Here is an 18452-nt window from a genome sequence, read left to right on the forward strand (position 1 = left end):
TGCGATTACTATTTTAACATTACTATTTTAGAATGCGCCTTATAAATGACATTTAAAATTTTCTTTTATTAGTCCTTTGGTTCTGTCTTACTTTAATATGTCTTAATAAATATTAGGCTTTTAAAATTTTAATGAATATGAAATTCATTCTGTTGTTTATAGGTGACACATTTGTAGTGTATACTGAAGCCTTCCTCCGTAAGGGATTTTTTTTTTTTTTTTTTTTTTTTAACTGAAGGACACAGCCAGGCAGGGTGGCTCATGCCTGCAATACTAGTACTTTGGGATGCCAAGGCTGAAGGATCACTTGAGCCCAGGAGTCTGAGACCAGCCTGGGCAACATCGCGAAACCCCCACCTACAGGCACACACCACCATGCCTGGCTCATTTTTGTATTTTGTACAAATATTTGTGGTGATGCGTGCCTATTGTTCCAGTTACTTGGGAGGCTGAGGAGGGAGGATCACCTGAGCCTGGGAAGTCACGGGTGCAGTGAGCCATGATCACATCAGTGTACTCCAGCCTGGGTGACAGAGTGACCTTGTCTCAAAAAAAAAAAAGACCAAAGGACTTTTCTTACAAACGTATCTTACTATCTTGGGTAGCTCTAGAAATTCTCCCTTTTTAAGTTCAGTAATAGAAACCTAGAAATAGATTTAGAAGGAAACTTTTTTCTTTTTACAGTTTTTTTTTTCTTTTTGAACAGCCAGCATTTGTACCCATAGAAGGGCATACAGTGACAAGTCTTTTTCTCATTTTAGTTCCTTAAGTACCCAGTTTTACAAGAAAGAGGAAAAGAAACTTCTAAATAAAGTTATTTTCTTAATTTTAAAAAGTTTCTATGGTAAAAATGCAAACCTTCAGAAAGAAGTACAAATGTTTAGAGACCAACCAGGACAATAGTATCAAGGCCCGAAAATGTGACCGGTATACTAATAACCCCAACATTCATGCTCCCTACTTTAGAATCCCACACAGCCTGCATGTGAACAGTAAAAAAGGCAGGTGTTTATTAAGGATTATGGTGGACCTTTGATTTTCGCGGGAAATATATCCAGATAGCTAGCTTTAGTGATTCACATGTTGACGAACAGTGTTATTTGCTCAAGCTCTAGCCTTAAGATTTCTTTTAGTGTCCATTTTTATATTGCTGTTGGCTCATCAATGTTTCTGAATATTTATCTGAGTGAAAATGATGGGTGGTTGACAAGGGATACTCACTAGCAAACTAATCACAGACAAGCAAGTTGAATTTTTATTCAACAGTTGTTTGGATATAGATTTAGTAGCACCATTATTAGAATGCTGTTAATGAAAGGTATAGTGATCATACAAAATAATCTTTAGAGACCTTTTAAAATGACTATTTTTCAGAAATAGAGGTTAGCAAGAATGAGTTTTCAGGCTCCTAATTGAAATTGTAGTTTGGAGAACATTTTAATCCTCAAGAGTTGTCTTTGTAAAGGAGGTTGCTGCAAAGTAGCTCCATTTGTATTAGCAGACAGTAGAATTAATTAGTTGTTTCAAGTGAGTTAGAATTGGAATGACAGCATGTAATTAGTGGTTGGAGAGTTCCTGTGTCATTATGCTTTACAGAAAGTTATCCAGATGTGATATGACCAGTTGATCTGTAATAAAAACAATTTAAAAAATTATCTAGAGAAGTTTTATTCCCTATATTCGATTTTCATAGCATAATGCTAAAGAAAATGTAATGAGTTTTTCACTGAGTTTTAATGTTCCCATTCAAAAAGAACTATTTAAAAATCCATGTTGCTACTATTTGGGATGTTATGTATCTTGACAGGATAAATGAAACTTGCCACTAGGTGTTTTTTTTTTTTCTTTTTTTCTTTTTTTTTTCTTTTGAGACAGAGTCTTGCTCTGTCCCCCAGGGTAGAGTGCAGTGGCACAATCTCAGCTCACTGCAACCTCTGCCTCCCAGGCTCAAGCCATCCTCGCAGCTCAGCCTCCCAAGTAGCTGGGACCACAGGCACACCCTACAACACCTGGCAAAGTTTTGTATTTTTTTCTAGAGACAGGGTCTTGCTTTGTTGCCCAAGCTGGCCTCAAGCTATACACCCACTTCGGCCTCCCAAAGTGCTGGGATTACAGGCATGAGCCACTGCATCTGCCTTTACCACTAGTTACCTTGAAAAAAATAAACTATTCAGCACCTGTTCCAGAAGGCAAATCTGAGTGCTTTCCAAATTACCATAAACTCAACAACATCAAAAAAAAAAAAAAAAAAAAAGACAAAACAAAAAAACCTCAGCAATATTAACCCTGAAACTTGGAGTCTTGCCTTCAGGTGTGGTCTTCAGTCCCAAGTATATCAAGGGCCTAACATCAAGAGAGGCAATGTTTGAGTGGTTTGCAAAAACAGTATAGCAGTTAAGAATTAAATATTTCATCTTAAGGGTTTGAGTGCATCCGTTTGCCTCATAGACGAGGCAGCTGTTTGGGAGTAGGAAAGAAAAAAAGGAGTGAAGAGGGTAGTAAACACTTGAAGGTTTGTGCTAATCTGGGCACTTAGGAGAAGCAGCAGTAAGGAGAAAGGAGACAACACCTTTGCATTCTGATTAAGAGGGTTTAGAGTTCTCTGTGTCTATAACATAATCAAAGTGACACAGCTAGGACTGAAATTTAGATTTCTTGACTCATTTTCAAATAGCACAGCAGGTAGGCACTCTACAGAAACATTCCTTGCTGTGTTCTGATTTCAGTTGGTCCTCAGTCACCTCATACAACCTCCTCTGTTTTGCATAGCATATATTTATTATGTGATGTTTGTATGTTTGTTTCCTAGTTTCTCTACTTTTCTTTTTCTCTATTGTTGAATTACTGCTGACTGATGACTAAGGGAGTATATAGAGGCAGAGACAAAGTAGCTTTAAGACTTTGTAAGACCACAGGAAAAAGTGAACAGCGGTAGGTGTTTATAAATCAGTATAGCATAGATTTGTTATCTGTGTATGCTGTTAAGGTACAGAAAAGGCAGCTGCATGAATTGTTTGCTCGTCACTGGATCATTTGTGAAGCAGTCTTTTACAATTGGCCTGTCTACCTTAGAACAACTAGAGCCAGAATTCATAAATGGATAGTATGAGAGCTATAGCCACTTCTTCATCTATGCAGATGCCACAGATGAAAGAGAAAGTCATTCCCTGAGCTCAGGTTGTCAGTCCATTTGGATTAGTAGACTAGATGAAACATTGGCATCCAGGCTACAGTCTACACAGGGTGCCTGTTCTTAGCAAGAACATGAGGTTGCCTTTATCTTTCTGGCTGGTGTTTTGGAAGAGTTAGAAGATTTGTTTGAGTCTGTATTGTTGTACATTATGTCAGTTTTGAAACGATAATCTTGGAATGTTATGACTTTGTAGAAGGTTTTATTTGATTTGTTCCAGAGAAGTAATTTCTGAGTTTGTTTTATCTGGGATGTTGGCCCATGGGGAGAATTTGGGCCATCAGGGAAAGGAGGCCTTAACTGATTATATCCCTAAGGAATTTGAAGTATTAGTTTAAAATTTTTGTATGCTACTTAATTCACCATCCTAATTACAGAAGAGCACCTTCTCCCGAAACAAAAATAAACCCAATGGAGTTTTGAGATACTTTATTCGACCTAACTGCCCAAATGAATCTTTTATTTATTTATTTATTTATTTATTTATTTTATTTTTTGAGACGGAGTTTCGCTCTTGTTACCCAGGCTGGAGTGCAATGGCGTGATCTCGGCTCACCGCAACCTCCGCCTCCTGGGTTCAGGCAATTCTCCTGCCTCAGCCTCCTGAGTAGCTGGGACTACAGGCACGTGCCACCATGCCCAGCTAATTTTTTGTAGTTTTAGTAGAGACGGGGTTTCACCATGTTAACCAGGGTGGTCTCGATCTCTTGACCTCGTGATCCACCCGCCTCAGCCTCCCAAAGTGCTGGGATTACAGGCTTGAGCCACCGCGCCCAGCCGAATCTTTTATTTTTATTACAGATTTCAGAGGAACTTGGGCAGGCTTGTTACATGGGTATATTGTGTGATGCTGAGGTTTGGGCTTCTACTGATCTTGTCACCCAAATAGTGAGCATACTGCCCAATAGTTTCCCAGTCCTTGCCCTCTCCCCAATTTTGGAGTCTCCCATGTTTGTCGGACCTCTCTTTATGTCTGTGTGTACTCAGTGTTTAGCTCCCTTTTTTTTTTGGAGACCAGGTCTTGCTTTGTCACCCAAGCCAGAGTGCAGTGGCATGATTTCACCTCATGCAGCCTCTGCTTTCTGCTTCCCTGGTTGAAGCAACTCTCCTGCCTCAGCCTGCAAAGTAGCTGGAACTACAGGTGCTTGCTACCACACCCACCTAATTTTCTATAGTTTTAGTAGAGATGAGGTTTCACTATGTTGTCCATGCTGGTCTCAAACTTCTGATCTCAGGCGATCTGCCCACCTCAGCCTCCCAAAGTGCTGGGATTGCAAGCGTGAGCCACTGTGCCCAGCATATCTTTTAACATGTACTTTTTAACTAAAATCTTTTGGGAAGGAATTTTGTCTGTGGTTGGAAGTAAATTCAAATTTGCACATAAAACATCAAATTAATTGACTTTTGGGAAACTATTTAAGGAAAAATTGAGCAAAGTGTTCTGAAATTGGGAGAAAATGAACATTATATGTATGATCCTTGAAATGTTACTGTAGTGAATAATTATGAACATATTTTCTCTTTCTTTCTTTTTTTTTTTCTTGGCCACAGGTCACCCTGTATATGAACATATTTTCTAGTGCCTTAAAAATGAGAGTGCTGCCAGGCATGGTAGCTCATGCCTATAATCCCAGCACTTTGGGAGGCCAAGGTGGGTGGATCACCTGAGGTCAGGAGTTCAAGACCAGCATGGCCAACATGGTGAAACCCTGTTGCTAGTAAAAATACAAAAATTAGCTAGGCATGGTGCCACACACCTGTAATCCCAGCTACTCGGGAGGCTGAGACAGGAGAATCTCTTGAACCCAGGAGGCAGAGGTTGTAGTGAGCTGAGGTGGCGCCATCACACTCCACCTGGGGGACAAGAGCAAAACTCCATCTTGGGCGGCAGCGGCGGAGGGTAGAGGGGAAGAAAGTGCTGTAAAGGGGATATCATATTCGAATACAATGTGTGTGTTTACAATGACTACTGTAAAGAGGAGGAAAATAAAGAACAGAATATGATTACCCTTGTCCCTTGGTATATGCAGGAGATTGGCTCCAGTGCCACCTCCGTATACTAAAATCTCTACATATTCAAGTCCTGAAGTTGGCCTTGCACATATGAAAAGTTGCTCCCCGCCTCCCATATATTAGGTTTTCGAATCCCATGAATACTGTATTTTTGATTTGGATTTGATTGGAAAAAATTACATATGTAAATGGACCCATAAGCACTTCAAACCTATGTAGTTCAAGGGTTAACTTTAGTTATAACTCTTCTACTTTTTCCTGAACTAATTGTCAGAATCCCTTATGATTGATTCTATTCATGAATTTGCTATTATTTATTATTGTAGTAGGTGATAAGTGGTAGTAGCATGACTAATTTATCTTCTGTTTGCGGATGCACTTGATACAATAAAGAATAAGGATGGTATTTGATTTCTATTTAAAATTTGTTTTATTTGGAAATAATTTAAAATTTATAGAAAAGTTGCAGAAATAAATGCATTGCAAACAGCACTCATACCCTTTTCTAGGATCAAACTGTGGTTAACATTTTACCTCATTTGCTTTCTGATATGTATTTGTATCACCTATAGCATTTAGTTTTCTGAAATATTGGAGGATGAGACCCTTTTTTTCTAAGTATGTGGTTTCTAAGAATAGGGATTTTTTTTACATGAGTATAGTTACCAACTTTAGTACATTTAAAAGTGGATGCATCGTAGATTTTTATTCCATTTTTGTCGATTGACCCAACGATAATATCATTTGTAGCCATTTTTGCCCTTCAGTACGAGATCCAGTCTAGGATCATATACCGCTTTTAGTTGTCATGTCTCTTTAGCCTCCTTTAATCTGAAACATTTCTACAGATCTTCTTTTTCTGGCATTGACATTTTTGAAAATTCACAAACAACCCTTCTTTTAAATAGAGCGTTCCTCATTTTGGGTTTATCTGATGATTACATTCTGTTGTGTATATATATTCTCAGCTGGAAGACTACGTAGAGGATATTGTGTCCTTCTAATGGTATCATGTCTCTAGGCACATGATGTTAATGTGAGCATCATTGAGTTACTAGTTTTGATCACATAAAGTGTTGGTTGATTTCTCCATTGTATAATTACTAGTTTTTCCCATCTTGCAACTAATAATTGGTTTGTGGGGATATACTTTCGGATTGTGAAACATCGTGCTCTTCATCAAAATCTCCCCCTAGATGAGTACAGTATCTGATTACCTTTCATTTTAAGTACTTTGCCAGAAAAAAAAAATCAATTGCATTTCTTTTTCTTACTAATGTAAATTGAAATATAAATTCCATTTACTACAGAAATATAGAAAGCATAATACTATTACTAGTTTGAAAAATGAGTATTGGTACTTAGAGTTATTTTATGTATGAATTAAAAGTTCTTAGGAAAATGACTAATTTGGGTATTTATTTGGTCATATCTTCTCACTTGCCCAGTGTGTGAATTTTGGAATTAAACAATTGAGTCCTAGTGTGTTTTGTTTTAAAAAGAAAGAAAAGACCACTCTGCTTAGCATGTGAAAAGTAGTTTCTTCTGCGCTGTACCAATAGAAAAAAGTTAGTGTGAGGCTTTGTCATGCTTCTTAAGAGCGGCTTGATAATCATACCCTTAAGATTCTTAGAGAAAAAGACCATGAGACATTTGTTAAAGTAGGTGTTTTTCTATTTGTCTTTTCAATTTTGTTGTGTTGGATTAGACTGCTGCTATAGATGGACAGGTCATGCAAACAGAAGCCTCATTTTCCATGTTGTTTTTAATAGCTTGCTTTCTGTATTTCTTCATTTAAAAGAGCAGTTCTAAAATCTAACCTAATCCATTTAGTGCTACTCTACTTTGAAAGCACTGAAACATATGAAGAGGATTTCACTGTGTTCTTTCTAGTATCTGATATCACTGTTTACAAGCAGTCAGTGCACAGCATAACTCTGGTACATTAATCTGTTTACAGAGAATAGTTGCACCTGCCCCTCACCCATTTCTATTGTCTTAAGATATCTTTTTTATTTTTTTTGGCCCAGGCTGGAGTGCAGTGGTGTGTCCTCAGCTCACTGCAACCTCTGCCTCCTGGGTTCAAGCGATTGTCTCAGCCTCTGGAGTAGCTGGAACTATAAGGACGTGCCGCTATGCCTGGCTAATTTTTTATATTTTGGTAGAGGTGGGGTTTTATCACATTGTCCATGCTGGTCTTGAACTCCTGAGCTCAGGCAATCCACCTGCCTTGGCCTACCAAAGTGCTAGGATTACAGGCATGAGCCACCGTGCCCAGCCGTCTTAAGGTATCTTTAGTAAGATGTCCTTTCACTATTAGAGGTTCACTGCCTCGTGTTCAGTCTTCCTGCTGTTAACTTTGGTTCCTCTCTTTACGTTCTTCAACATTTTCCATTTGTCTCATTTCTGAGATCTCTAGTAGAAAATTTAGGTAAGCTCTGCAAAGTGAAGTTGACACTGATAGAACTTTCTTGGACAAGGTCTGCTTTAGCCTTTGGTATGCTAACGAATTTGTGGAAAGCCACATTTTTTGCTGTTGTAGCATTCATCTCCTTGCTTCCCGGTATTTTAAATGAACGGCCTATGAATTTAACATAAAACCATAAATGTTAGGGCTGAAAGTGACGTTGGAGATACCCTTCCAATTTCCTTTTTCTCAATAAGGAAGCTGACTCCCAAGGTCAGATGACTTGGTGCTGGTTAGTAAGTAGCATAATTGATAATAAGATTCCCTGACTTTGAGAATAGTCGTCTTTTTGCCATCTTATTTTGCTCAACCAAATTCCAGGTACACTGCCTTGCAACTGGCTTATAGGAGGGTAAGCATTGTGACAGTGGCAGCTCCATCTGCCATCACAAAATCACAGTGAGTGCCACGTGTGATTATGGCATGTAAGAAGGCAGGCATGAAAGCATACAGTAGTTCCACTTATCCATGGTTTGCTTTCCAGTTTAAGTTACCTATGCTCAACCTCTGAAAATATTAAATGGAAAATTCCAGAACTAAACGATTCATAAGTTTTAAACTGAACACAGTTCTAAGTAGTGTTTTGAAATCTTGCCCTATCACATGTGGAGTGTGCATCATCCCATTGTCCAGCATAAATCCCCACTGTATAGTTGACCCTCCACTTAGTCACCTGGTAGCTGCCTAGTTTATCAGATTGACTCTTGAGGTATTGCAGTGCTTGTGTCCAGGTAATCCTCCTTTTCTTTAATAATGACTCCAAAGCACAAGAGTACTGTGCCTAATTTATAAATTAAGCTTTATCAGCCAGGCATGGTGACTCATGCCTGTAATCCCAGCACTTTGGGAGACTGAGGCAGGTGGATCATGAGGTCAGGAGTTTGAGACCAGCCTGACCAACGTAATGAAACACTGTCTCTACCAAAAATACAGAAAATTAGCTGGGTGTGGTGGTGCACACCGGTACTTCCAGCTACTCGAGAGGCTGACGCTGGAGAATCGCTGGAAACTGGGAGGTGGAGTTTGCAGTGAGCCAAGATTATGCCGTTGCACTCCAGCCTAGGCGACAGTGCGAGATTCCATCTCAAAAAACAGTAAAATAAATTAAGCTTTATCATAGGTATGTATGTATTGAAAAAAACATAGTGTACATAGGGTTAGGTTCTATCTGTGATGTCAGGCATCCACTGGGGTTCTTGGAACGTATCCCCCAAGAATAAGGAAGGACTACTTTTATTTCTCTACTCTTCCCTCAAAGTCAGATTAACTCTTTACTATCCAGATCTTAAGAACAATGTGACTTAAGGCAAGTGACTTAATCTGGCATTGCCTTGTTTTTCTCATCTGAGAAATGATGATAATGCCACTTATTTCACTGGGTTGTTATAACAATTAAATAAGCTATGTTGATTAATATTTATTAAGTGCTTGGTATTTTTTTTAATTTTTCACTTGTCACGATGGAATTTCAAAGTGCTTAGTATTATATGTGTTTGTTCAATTTGTTAAAATAAGTAGAATGATATACAACTAAGTATTTTCTAAACATGTTTCTCCAGCCTGTAGTCTTAATTAAGCAGTTTATTGATAGCACGGACATAAATTCTCAGCTCTTTAGTGCACAACTGCTAACTGAGTGGTTGTTCAACACGAGCTTTGAAAAGTGATGATTAGGATTGGACACTAGGCAAGAAGTAGAAAATGCTTCCACGTCCATAAAGTAATTATTGCACAAAATTCATGGATCAAAGTTAAGCAGTTTTTTGGCAGAGGAGTTCCAGCATTTTCCTCCTTCATGGCCTGTAACTTTTTTGTTTTCTTTTAGAGACAGGCTGTCACTCTATTGTCCAGGCTGGAATACAGTGGCACAGTCTTGGCTTACTGCCACCTCCACCTCCCAGGCTCCAGCGATTCTCTCACCCCAGCCTCCTCAGTAGCTGGGACTACAGACGCAATCACCACACCTGGCTAATTTTTGTATTTTTTGTAGAGATGAGATTTTGCCATGTCACCCATGCTAGTCTTGAACTCTTGGGCCCCAGCAACCTGCCTGTCTTGGCCTCCCAAAGCGCTGGAATTACAAGCTTCAGCCATTGTGCTGGGCCCTAATAACTCTTACTTTGTTAAACAAATATTTGTTGAATATCGTGCTGTACTCAAGATATTTTGGAGTAAAAACTCAAGGACTGGAATAGCTCATTTTTGGTTTTTGCATGTTAGTGGTAGCAGCTGAATTACAGGAAAGTTGTTAAGTGTTGGCCAAGGTAAAGAAAAGAGATAAATGAACCCCTGAGAAAGCTCAGGGATACCTCAGTATACCGCAGCCCCCTACATTATTTTATCATGGAGTGGTGCTGTAATTGATGTTCATAATCAGAAAATGTTAACCCCAGAAGGGCCCTTGAGGGTTATCTAATTTAGTTTTTTTGTTTTGCAGTAAAGTGACCCTGAAACATTGAGAACACATTAAATCATTTTCTATAGATTGTGTGTGAGAAGTTAGCCAAGTGTGTATTGCCTTTTAGAAAGCTTTCTATGCAAGCTAGTTATAAAGATTGGGACCTAAAAAGTACTATTTCCTGCCTCTTCATTATTTAAAACACCTGTTTCCTAATGATACGTAATAAGTGAGCATTATCTCACATAGATCTCTCCTCAGAGATTAATTAAAGCCTGTCATAATAAATATAATTGCAATTACAGCTAGTGCTCGACTTACAACCAGAAAAAGGTTCCGTCGGACAGGTCGTAAAACGATTTGGTCGTAAGTTGAGTAGGCTATATGCACGCGGAGATGGTAGTGCTGCCGGAGGCTGGTCCGCACTCTCGTACGCCCAACATTTGCGCTGCCAGACGTGGAGCAGTCGTGGCTAGCGATTGTGGTCATAAAGGCAAATGGTCGTAAGTTGCATAGGTCATAAGTCGATCAATACCTATAAAATATTTAAGAAAAATACAATCGTGATTTAGCCCTATGACCTTGGGACTCTACTACCTGTTCTATAACATGGTAATAATTGTCCCTATATCATGATTAGTTTTTTAAAATTTTGGTAAAATACACAAAACAATGTATCATCTTAATCATTTATAAGTGTGCAGTTCAGTAGTGTTAAGTACATTCACACCATGTAACCATTATCACTGTCTACTTCTAGAAAGTTTTTATCTTTGCAAACTGGAATTTCATACCCATTAAACAATTTCCCATTCTCCCCTCCTCCAAGCCTCTGTCAGCTACCATTCTATTAATACCTTCTGTCTTTATGAATCTGACTACTTTAGGTACCTCATATAAGTGAAATACAGCGTGTGTGTTTGTGTCACACACTGCTGGCTTATTTCACTTAGCAAAATGTCTTCATTTCTTTTGGGTGTATATTTAGAAGTTAAATTGCTGGATCATATGCTAATTCTATTTTTAGGTTTTGAGGAACTGCCATACCGTTTTCTATAGCAGCTATACCATTTTACCTTCCTACTAGCAGCATACCAGCAGTGTAGAAGAGTTCTTGTTTCTCTACATCCTTTCCACTGCTGACTTTGTTTCTTCTTCTTTTTTTTTTGCTTTTTCTCTTAATAGTAGCCATCCTACTGGATGTTATGTGGTATCTTTTTGTGCATTTCCCTAATGATTAGTGAGTTGAACATCTTTTCATGAGGTTATTGACCATTTATCTTCTATCGTGACTTAGTTTTGATATAACTAGTTTTGATATAATGACTAAATTTTCAAATACAATCACATATGTGAAAGTCCTGAGAATGATGTGTAATATAAGTGAAATTAATGATTATGGTTGTGTTAACATTTTTTTTCTGAAATTAATCAAAACTCCACCGAACTGTTAAGAAAAGGCAGAATCCGAGTTCTGTAGAGGAAGTTATTTTTACACTTGGAATTCATTGTGCTCAGGACTTCAGACAATTTTGGAATACATGTGTATGTGACTAGCATAAGGTCATAGCAAATAATTGCCCAGTGTTAAGGCCTTAAAAATAGTCCTGTTTGTTTAACCAGTCCCTGTTGAGGTATTTGTTAATCCTGGGTTGTTAACCTAAAAATGTAAGAGTAAAGTCAACTGAGAAATTAACTGAGAAATTTGCTAATGTGAATAAAATATAAATACTTAAAATCAGTAATAATTGTGACTTATTAAGATGTACTTCACAAGAGCAGTCAAAATAGAGAATATGGCAAGAAATATGTAAGACTTATGAGAATCATGATACTTTACTGAAAAATATAAAAGATTGGAATGATGAAGTGGACAAACCACCTGCCCGAATGAAAAGACTTGATAGTGGTTAAATACTGAGTTGACAAAGGGTGATTTTTCTAAAATTAATACATATAGTGTAATTCCAGTTAATGTTTTAGCAAAAATTACTAATCTCTGAAGTTTATTTGGAATGTGGGTGATGAGTGAAGATAATACCAAAAAATCCCAAATTTTTCATCAGCTATATAGAATAATACCTAGTATAAATTATAGTAATAAGCCTAGTGTTTATTCAGGAATAAACAGAGTAATGGAAAAGAATTAAGGACCCAGATACATAACTGTCTGTCTATGGTGTTTGACGAATCACTTATTATTATTTATTTATTTGGAGATGGAGTCTCATTCTGTTGCCCAGGCTAGAGTGCAGTGGCACAATCTTGGCTCAGTGCAATCTCTACCTCTTCAAGTGATTCTCCTGCCACAGCCTCCCAAATAGCTGGGATTACTGGTGCAGCCCACCATGCCTGGCTAATTTTTTTGTATTTTTAGTAGAGACGGGGTTTTAGCATATTGGCTACGCTAGTCTTAAACTCCTGACCTCAAGTGATTCACCCGCCTTGGCCCCGAAAAGTAGTGGGATTACAGGTGTGAGCCATCACTCCTGGCCTGACATACCATTTTTAAGTAGTTGGGAAAAGACAGATTTTGTTTGTTTGTTTGAGAGGGAGTCTCAACTCTTTCATCCAGGCTAGAGTGCCACTGGCACATTCTTGGCTCACTGCTACCTGTGCTTCCTGGGTTCAAGCACTTCTCTTGCCTCAGCCTCCCAAGTAGCTGGGATTACAGGCTCCCGCCATCATGCCTGGCAGATTTTTGTATTTTAGTAGAGACAAGGTTTCACCATGTTGGCCAGGCTGGTCTTGAACTCCTGACCCCAGGTGATCTGCCCACCTTGGCCTCTCAAAGTGCTGGGATTACAGGCGTGATCTGCCGAGACTGGCCAAACAAAGATTCTTTAATTAGTGTTGGGATGATTGTAAGTTATCTGTTTGGAAAAAGAGACTTTACTATAGTACTGTATATAGTCATATTCCAGTTGGATACATGTTTTAAATTTGAAAAAGTCACATAGTATTAGAAGAATACTATCGAAGATTAGAAACCAAATCTTCTAATGACATTGAGATTAGAAACAAAAAGAGAACAAAATCGATTGCATAAAATGGAGAACTTGTGTGTGACAAAACATTTTATAAGCCTTATTGAAAGACAGACTTGGAAACGCTATTTAGCAGTGAATTTTAATAGCTATTATCAGAATAATTTAAATGCTGAAAGTTTTATTTCTGATTTTCATCTACTTTGTGTATGAAAATGTACATCTAGGCAAACCAATTTATAAATTTTCTCTTGTATTTGTAATATAAAAATTGTTTTTATCTTAAGGAAATATGTAAAAAATTAGTTTCAAAAATATGTTTTTTTAAATGGGAGAATATATCTTTGCCAGAACAAAATAATGCGTCTCTTCAAGAATTACGGCTGTAGGAACATATTCTTAAAGTAGATTGTTACCAACAGTAAAAAAGTATTTACCAAAATGGGTACAATTGTAATGTTGATATTGGAAGTTTATGCAGTGTCATTATAGATATTGATTAGTCTAACTTCAAATATTGTATTTTGTTCAGTCAGGTCAGTTCAGTGAAGATATGATACCCACAGTGGGCTTCAACATGAGGAAGGTAACTAAAGGTAACGTCACAATAAAGGTACGTTATTTTATTGCCACGTGAAATTAAATTGTTAGTGTAGACACCTAGGACTTTTTCTGTTTATTTCTCGGTATTTACTGAAAATTTGCAGTTCTTCAATAATGAATGTGCATGTTTCAAAAGTATAGTTTTTTTTTTTTTTTTTTTTTTTTTTTTGAGACAAGAGTTTCGCTCTATCACCCAGGCTGGAGTGCAGTCATACAATTGCCACTCACTGCAACCTCCGCCTTCTGGGTTCAAGTGATTCTCCTGCCTCAGCTTCCCAAATAGCTAAGATTATAGGCTTGTGCCACCATACCCAGCTAATTTTTTGTATTTTTAGTAGAGACAGGGTTTCACCATGTCTGTTAGGCTGGGCTCAACTCCTGACCTCAAATGGTCCACCTGCCACCGCCTCCCCAAGTGCTGGGATTACAGGCTTGACCCACTACGCTTGACGAAGAATAGATTTTTAATCCATTTGTTTCTCAAAAATTAAACATTTTTAATTCATTTCTCCAATAATTAAAAAATGTATAAGAGTTATACTCATAAAGAACTTAGCCCACTTATGTGTTGGCAGAAGTAATATTTGAAATTTAGATGCTCCTAGGGAAAAAAGATCCCATCTTTAAGAGTATTTGGAATTGGAATGTGGTATTACATTATTTCATGAATAATATTTTATATTGAAAGTTATACTGTATTTAAAATTTTGCTAGTTAAGTGTTATATTTGTGGTAGCAAATTCTGTAGCCTAATTTTCCCTTTTCGCTTTTTATTTTTTGAGATGGAGTTTTGTTGCCCAGGCTGGAGTGCAATGGCCCAATCTCAGCTCACTGCAACTTCTGCCTCCCGGGTCTAGCAATTCACCTGCCTCAGCCTCCCAAGTAGCTGGGATTATAGTCATGTGCCATCATGCCTGGCTAATTTTGTATTTCTAGTTTAATTTGTTGGCTGGTCTTGAACTCCTGACCTTGTGATCCGCCAGTCTCAGCCTCCCAAAGTGCTGGGATTGTAAGTGTGAGCCACTGCACCCGGCCATTTTCCCTTTCTTTACTATTAAGCCCTAAAATTGAAACTATAAAATAGGAAAAAGTTAACTAGCTGTTTAACACAATTTTCTTTTTAAAATGAATTCGACAAGTTTAAATCATGGACTGTTTTCTTTCTTTCTTTTTTAAATAGACAGGGTCTTGCTGTGTCATCCATGTTGGAGTATAGTGGCAAAATTATAGCTCATTGCCCCTGGGACTACAGGTGCATGCCATTGTACCTAGCTAATTAAAAAAAATTTTTTTTAGAGGTAGCGCCTCACTGTGTTACTCAGACTGGTCTTGAACTCCTGCCTTTAGCAATCCTTCCTTATCAGCCTTCTAAGTAGCTGGAATTACAGGCATGAACCACCACATCCATCTAAATCATGGACTGTTGAACTGCTTATTAGAGGCAGGGTTTTAGCTTTTTGGTTTGCTTTGGTTTGGTTTGTTTCAGTAGTTCATGGAAGTTTATTTTCATGGCCTGAGTCTTAATGTTCATTTTGCCCAATTATTGTGGTTCACAGAAGCTGTTCACTAATATCTCCGTGGCTCGTCTAATGAAGTTCCAGATCTAGTCATGTGCATGTTTCTTTATGCTTGTTACCAGTTCAGTAGTTAAACTGTGGAAGCCTCTTAAAGATAAATACCATGACTTGAGACTTTGATGTAGCCCAGTGTCTAGCGTGATGCCCTGTGGAGTAGACAATAATAAAATGATTATGGATGGTGGCTTTCATATGGATAAAATACTTTTATTTTATTTTTTTGAGACAGAGTTTCACTTTTGTTGCCTAGGCTAAATGGCGAGATCTCGGCTCACTGCAACCTCCGACTCCTGGATTCAAGTGATTCTCCTGTCTCAGCCTCCTGAGTATCTGGGATTACAAGTGGCCGCCACTATGCCTGGCTAATGTTTTGTATTTTCAGTAGACATGGGATTTCACCATGTTGGCCAGGCTGGTCTCGAACTCCTGACCCCAAGTGATCCACCCGCCTCGGTCTCCCAAAGTGCTGGGATTACAGGCGTGAGCCACCACACCTGGCCAAAATAATTTTATGCAAGAAAAACATCTATGTGGAAATGTTGGTTACTTATTTACAGGATAATTTTAAACGTTAGGCATTAATGTAGAACAAATTAGACAATTAGGCTTTAATAGATTCTGAATTGTTGTTTTCTGTCTTGGCATTCAAATCTGGATGCATGGTTCTGAGCTTTTAAAAGTGTTATCATAAGCACATATTTTCAGTATTAGAAGTGTATTAGTTAATAGGCAAACTTTTGGACAAATCTTTGCTCAAGCAAAATTTTAGATGTATTATAAATGTATTAAATATGGACTTCAAGTTTAGAAGTGGCCCCAAGAATTTCCAGATTAAGAGCTGTTTGAGGTCAAGTTTTTCAGGAGCACTTTGTCTCTAACGTTGTAGAAATAAGTATATCTTTCTGGTCTTTCTCTTTTTCTGCTACTTCCTCTTTGAATCATTTATTTGAAATATATTTATTAAGAATTACCTTGTCTTGATTTAAAGATCTGGGACATAGGAGGACAACCCCGATTTCGAAGCATGTGGGAGCGGTATTGCAGAGGAGTCAATGCTATTGTGTAAGCGGTTTTTTTGTTTGTTTTTAAATCAATTTAGGTGCCAAACAGGAAAGTTCATTTTAATATTTCCAGAGGCTCAATTTTTATATCAGGCAATACAGATCTTTCTTAGCTAATATCCTAGTGTAATTCTGTTAACATGGGATTTAAAAAATAGTTATCATAGAATGAGAGCTTTATTTATGTTTTTTGTTTATGTAGCTAAGAGCTAAGGAGTATACGTTTTACTATCATGTATTAGTCTTTAAAAACAGTCTAGTTAAAAAGTGTTAAAGGGTGCTGAACCTTTCTTTAGGACGTAATTTATTTTGGTTAACAATTTCAATAATGTAAATTTTATGAAAATTAAAAATCAGTAATACTAGTTGTCTTATCAAAGCATATGGAGAAGGTATATTGAGATCACTTCATTTTTTTAAGTTACATGATAGATGCTGCAGATCGTGAAAAGATAGAAGCTTCCCGAAATGAGCTACATAATCTTCTAGATAAACCACAGTTACAAGGAATTCCAGTAAGTATGGAATACTTGTTATTTTACATTGTAATTATATAATGATATTAATTATGATAATTAAACAATCATACTATGTTTGAAATCAGTACAATGTTTTTCTTTAAAAAATCTGGCAGACTTGTTTACATGTATGTGCCATACACTGGGCATTGTGCTAAATATGAATCTTGTAACCAGATATCTACCAAACTACTATGCAGCAGTCGCAGTGGTTAGGCCTGGAGATACAGTGATGAACAGAAATCACTAGAAATGCACTCCGTGCTGTCATGGACCTTATCGTTTAGTGGGAATGGTAGATACTCTGAAAACATTTGAATAATGCAGCTCTAAGTGCTAGGAAGAAAGGTGCAAGGGGCTATGAATTTCCAAAATTTGAAACACTTCTGGTCCCAGGCATTTTGGATAAGGGATACTAACCATGTATTAAGAATAGCAGAATGCATAGCATAGACTGAGAATATCTTAAATAGAAGTTGGCAGCCACAGACTGAATTAAGGGCCACCTACCTTGTAGGAGTTAAGCGAATACCAATATGAGCAAGGAAATGAATGAGATAGGCCCCAGTTACACAAATATGCCTTAATATTATGGAATGTGTTAACATCTTAATTTTATGTCTTCACATGTCAAGATGATAAACTTCTATGATTTTTTTTTTTTTACATAAAAGTGTGCTCTTATCGTTTATTTTTAAAGGTGCTAGTGCTTGGAAACAAGAGAGATCTTCCTAATGCCTTGGATGAGAAACAGCTAATTGAAAAAATGTATGTCTTGAGTATGCTATTTTAATAACTTCATTCTAAATTACCTTATTTTGCCCACTTGATATGTTATTCCTAGTGATCATAGCCATTGTTTTTTAATGTAGATAAACCTGGCCTATCAGAGAAACGAATCCTAACATTTTAGGATTGCTAAAATTATTTCTTTAGTATGGTAATAAAACTAATGAGTAAAATTGAATGAAGTGATAAGGATGACAGCTGTTCTAAGCACAAACTTACCCTCTTAATTCTTCTCATAGGAATCTGTCTGCTATTCAGGATAGAGAAATTTGCTGCTATTCAATTTCTTGCAAAGAAAAGGATAATATAGGTAAGAAACGACTGGTAATTTTGGAAGAAATGGGTATCATTGGAAGGAATGTCTATTTTTTTACAGCTTATTATCTCAATTTCTCATTAAGTGACTTTCTTTACAGAGTACTGTTGCTTTTGCCTGAGAAAAAAGAATAGATATTATACCTTTTGACAACAAATATAGTGAATCTTGACTTAACATCATTGATAGCTTCTTGGAAATTGCAGAGAGAGAGACAGTGAGAGAGAGAGTGTGTGTGTATTTTTAATTTATTTTTGAGACGGAGTTACTCCACCTAGGCTGGAGTGCAGTGGGGATTTCCTCTGCCTCCTGGATTAAAGCAATTCTCATACCTAAACCTCCTCCGTAGCTGGGACTACAAATAAACACCACCATGCCTGGCTAATTTTTGTATTTTCAGTAGAGATGGGGTTTCACCACATTGCTCAGGCTCGTCTTGAACTCCTGACCTCAGGTGATCTGTCTGCCTTGGCCTCCCAAAGTGTTGGGATTACATCTGTGAGCCCAGCCTATATGTTATTAAACTCTTGAGT

At 37.5% G+C, this 18452-nt stretch overlaps 1 protein-coding gene across 1 annotated transcript in view; it reads left to right on the plus strand.

Moving 5' to 3' along the window:
• Positions 1–18452, plus strand: part of ARL8B (ADP ribosylation factor like GTPase 8B) — a 52187-nt gene that overhangs the window by 27917 nt on the left and 5818 nt on the right. Inside the window, 5 exon segments of the mRNA XM_032290538.1 lie at positions 13588–13668; positions 16224–16297; positions 16718–16811; positions 17515–17582; positions 17843–17913. Of these exon segments, the coding sequence (XP_032146429.1) occupies positions 13588–13668; positions 16224–16297; positions 16718–16811; positions 17515–17582; positions 17843–17913 (388 nt within the window).

The sequence above is a fragment of the Sapajus apella genome, unplaced genomic scaffold, assembly GCF_009761245.1.
Source record: "Sapajus apella isolate SASKATOON/1434 unplaced genomic scaffold, GSC_monkey_1.0 scaffold23, whole genome shotgun sequence".
Classification (NCBI taxonomy): domain Eukaryota; kingdom Metazoa; phylum Chordata; class Mammalia; order Primates; family Cebidae; genus Sapajus; species Sapajus apella.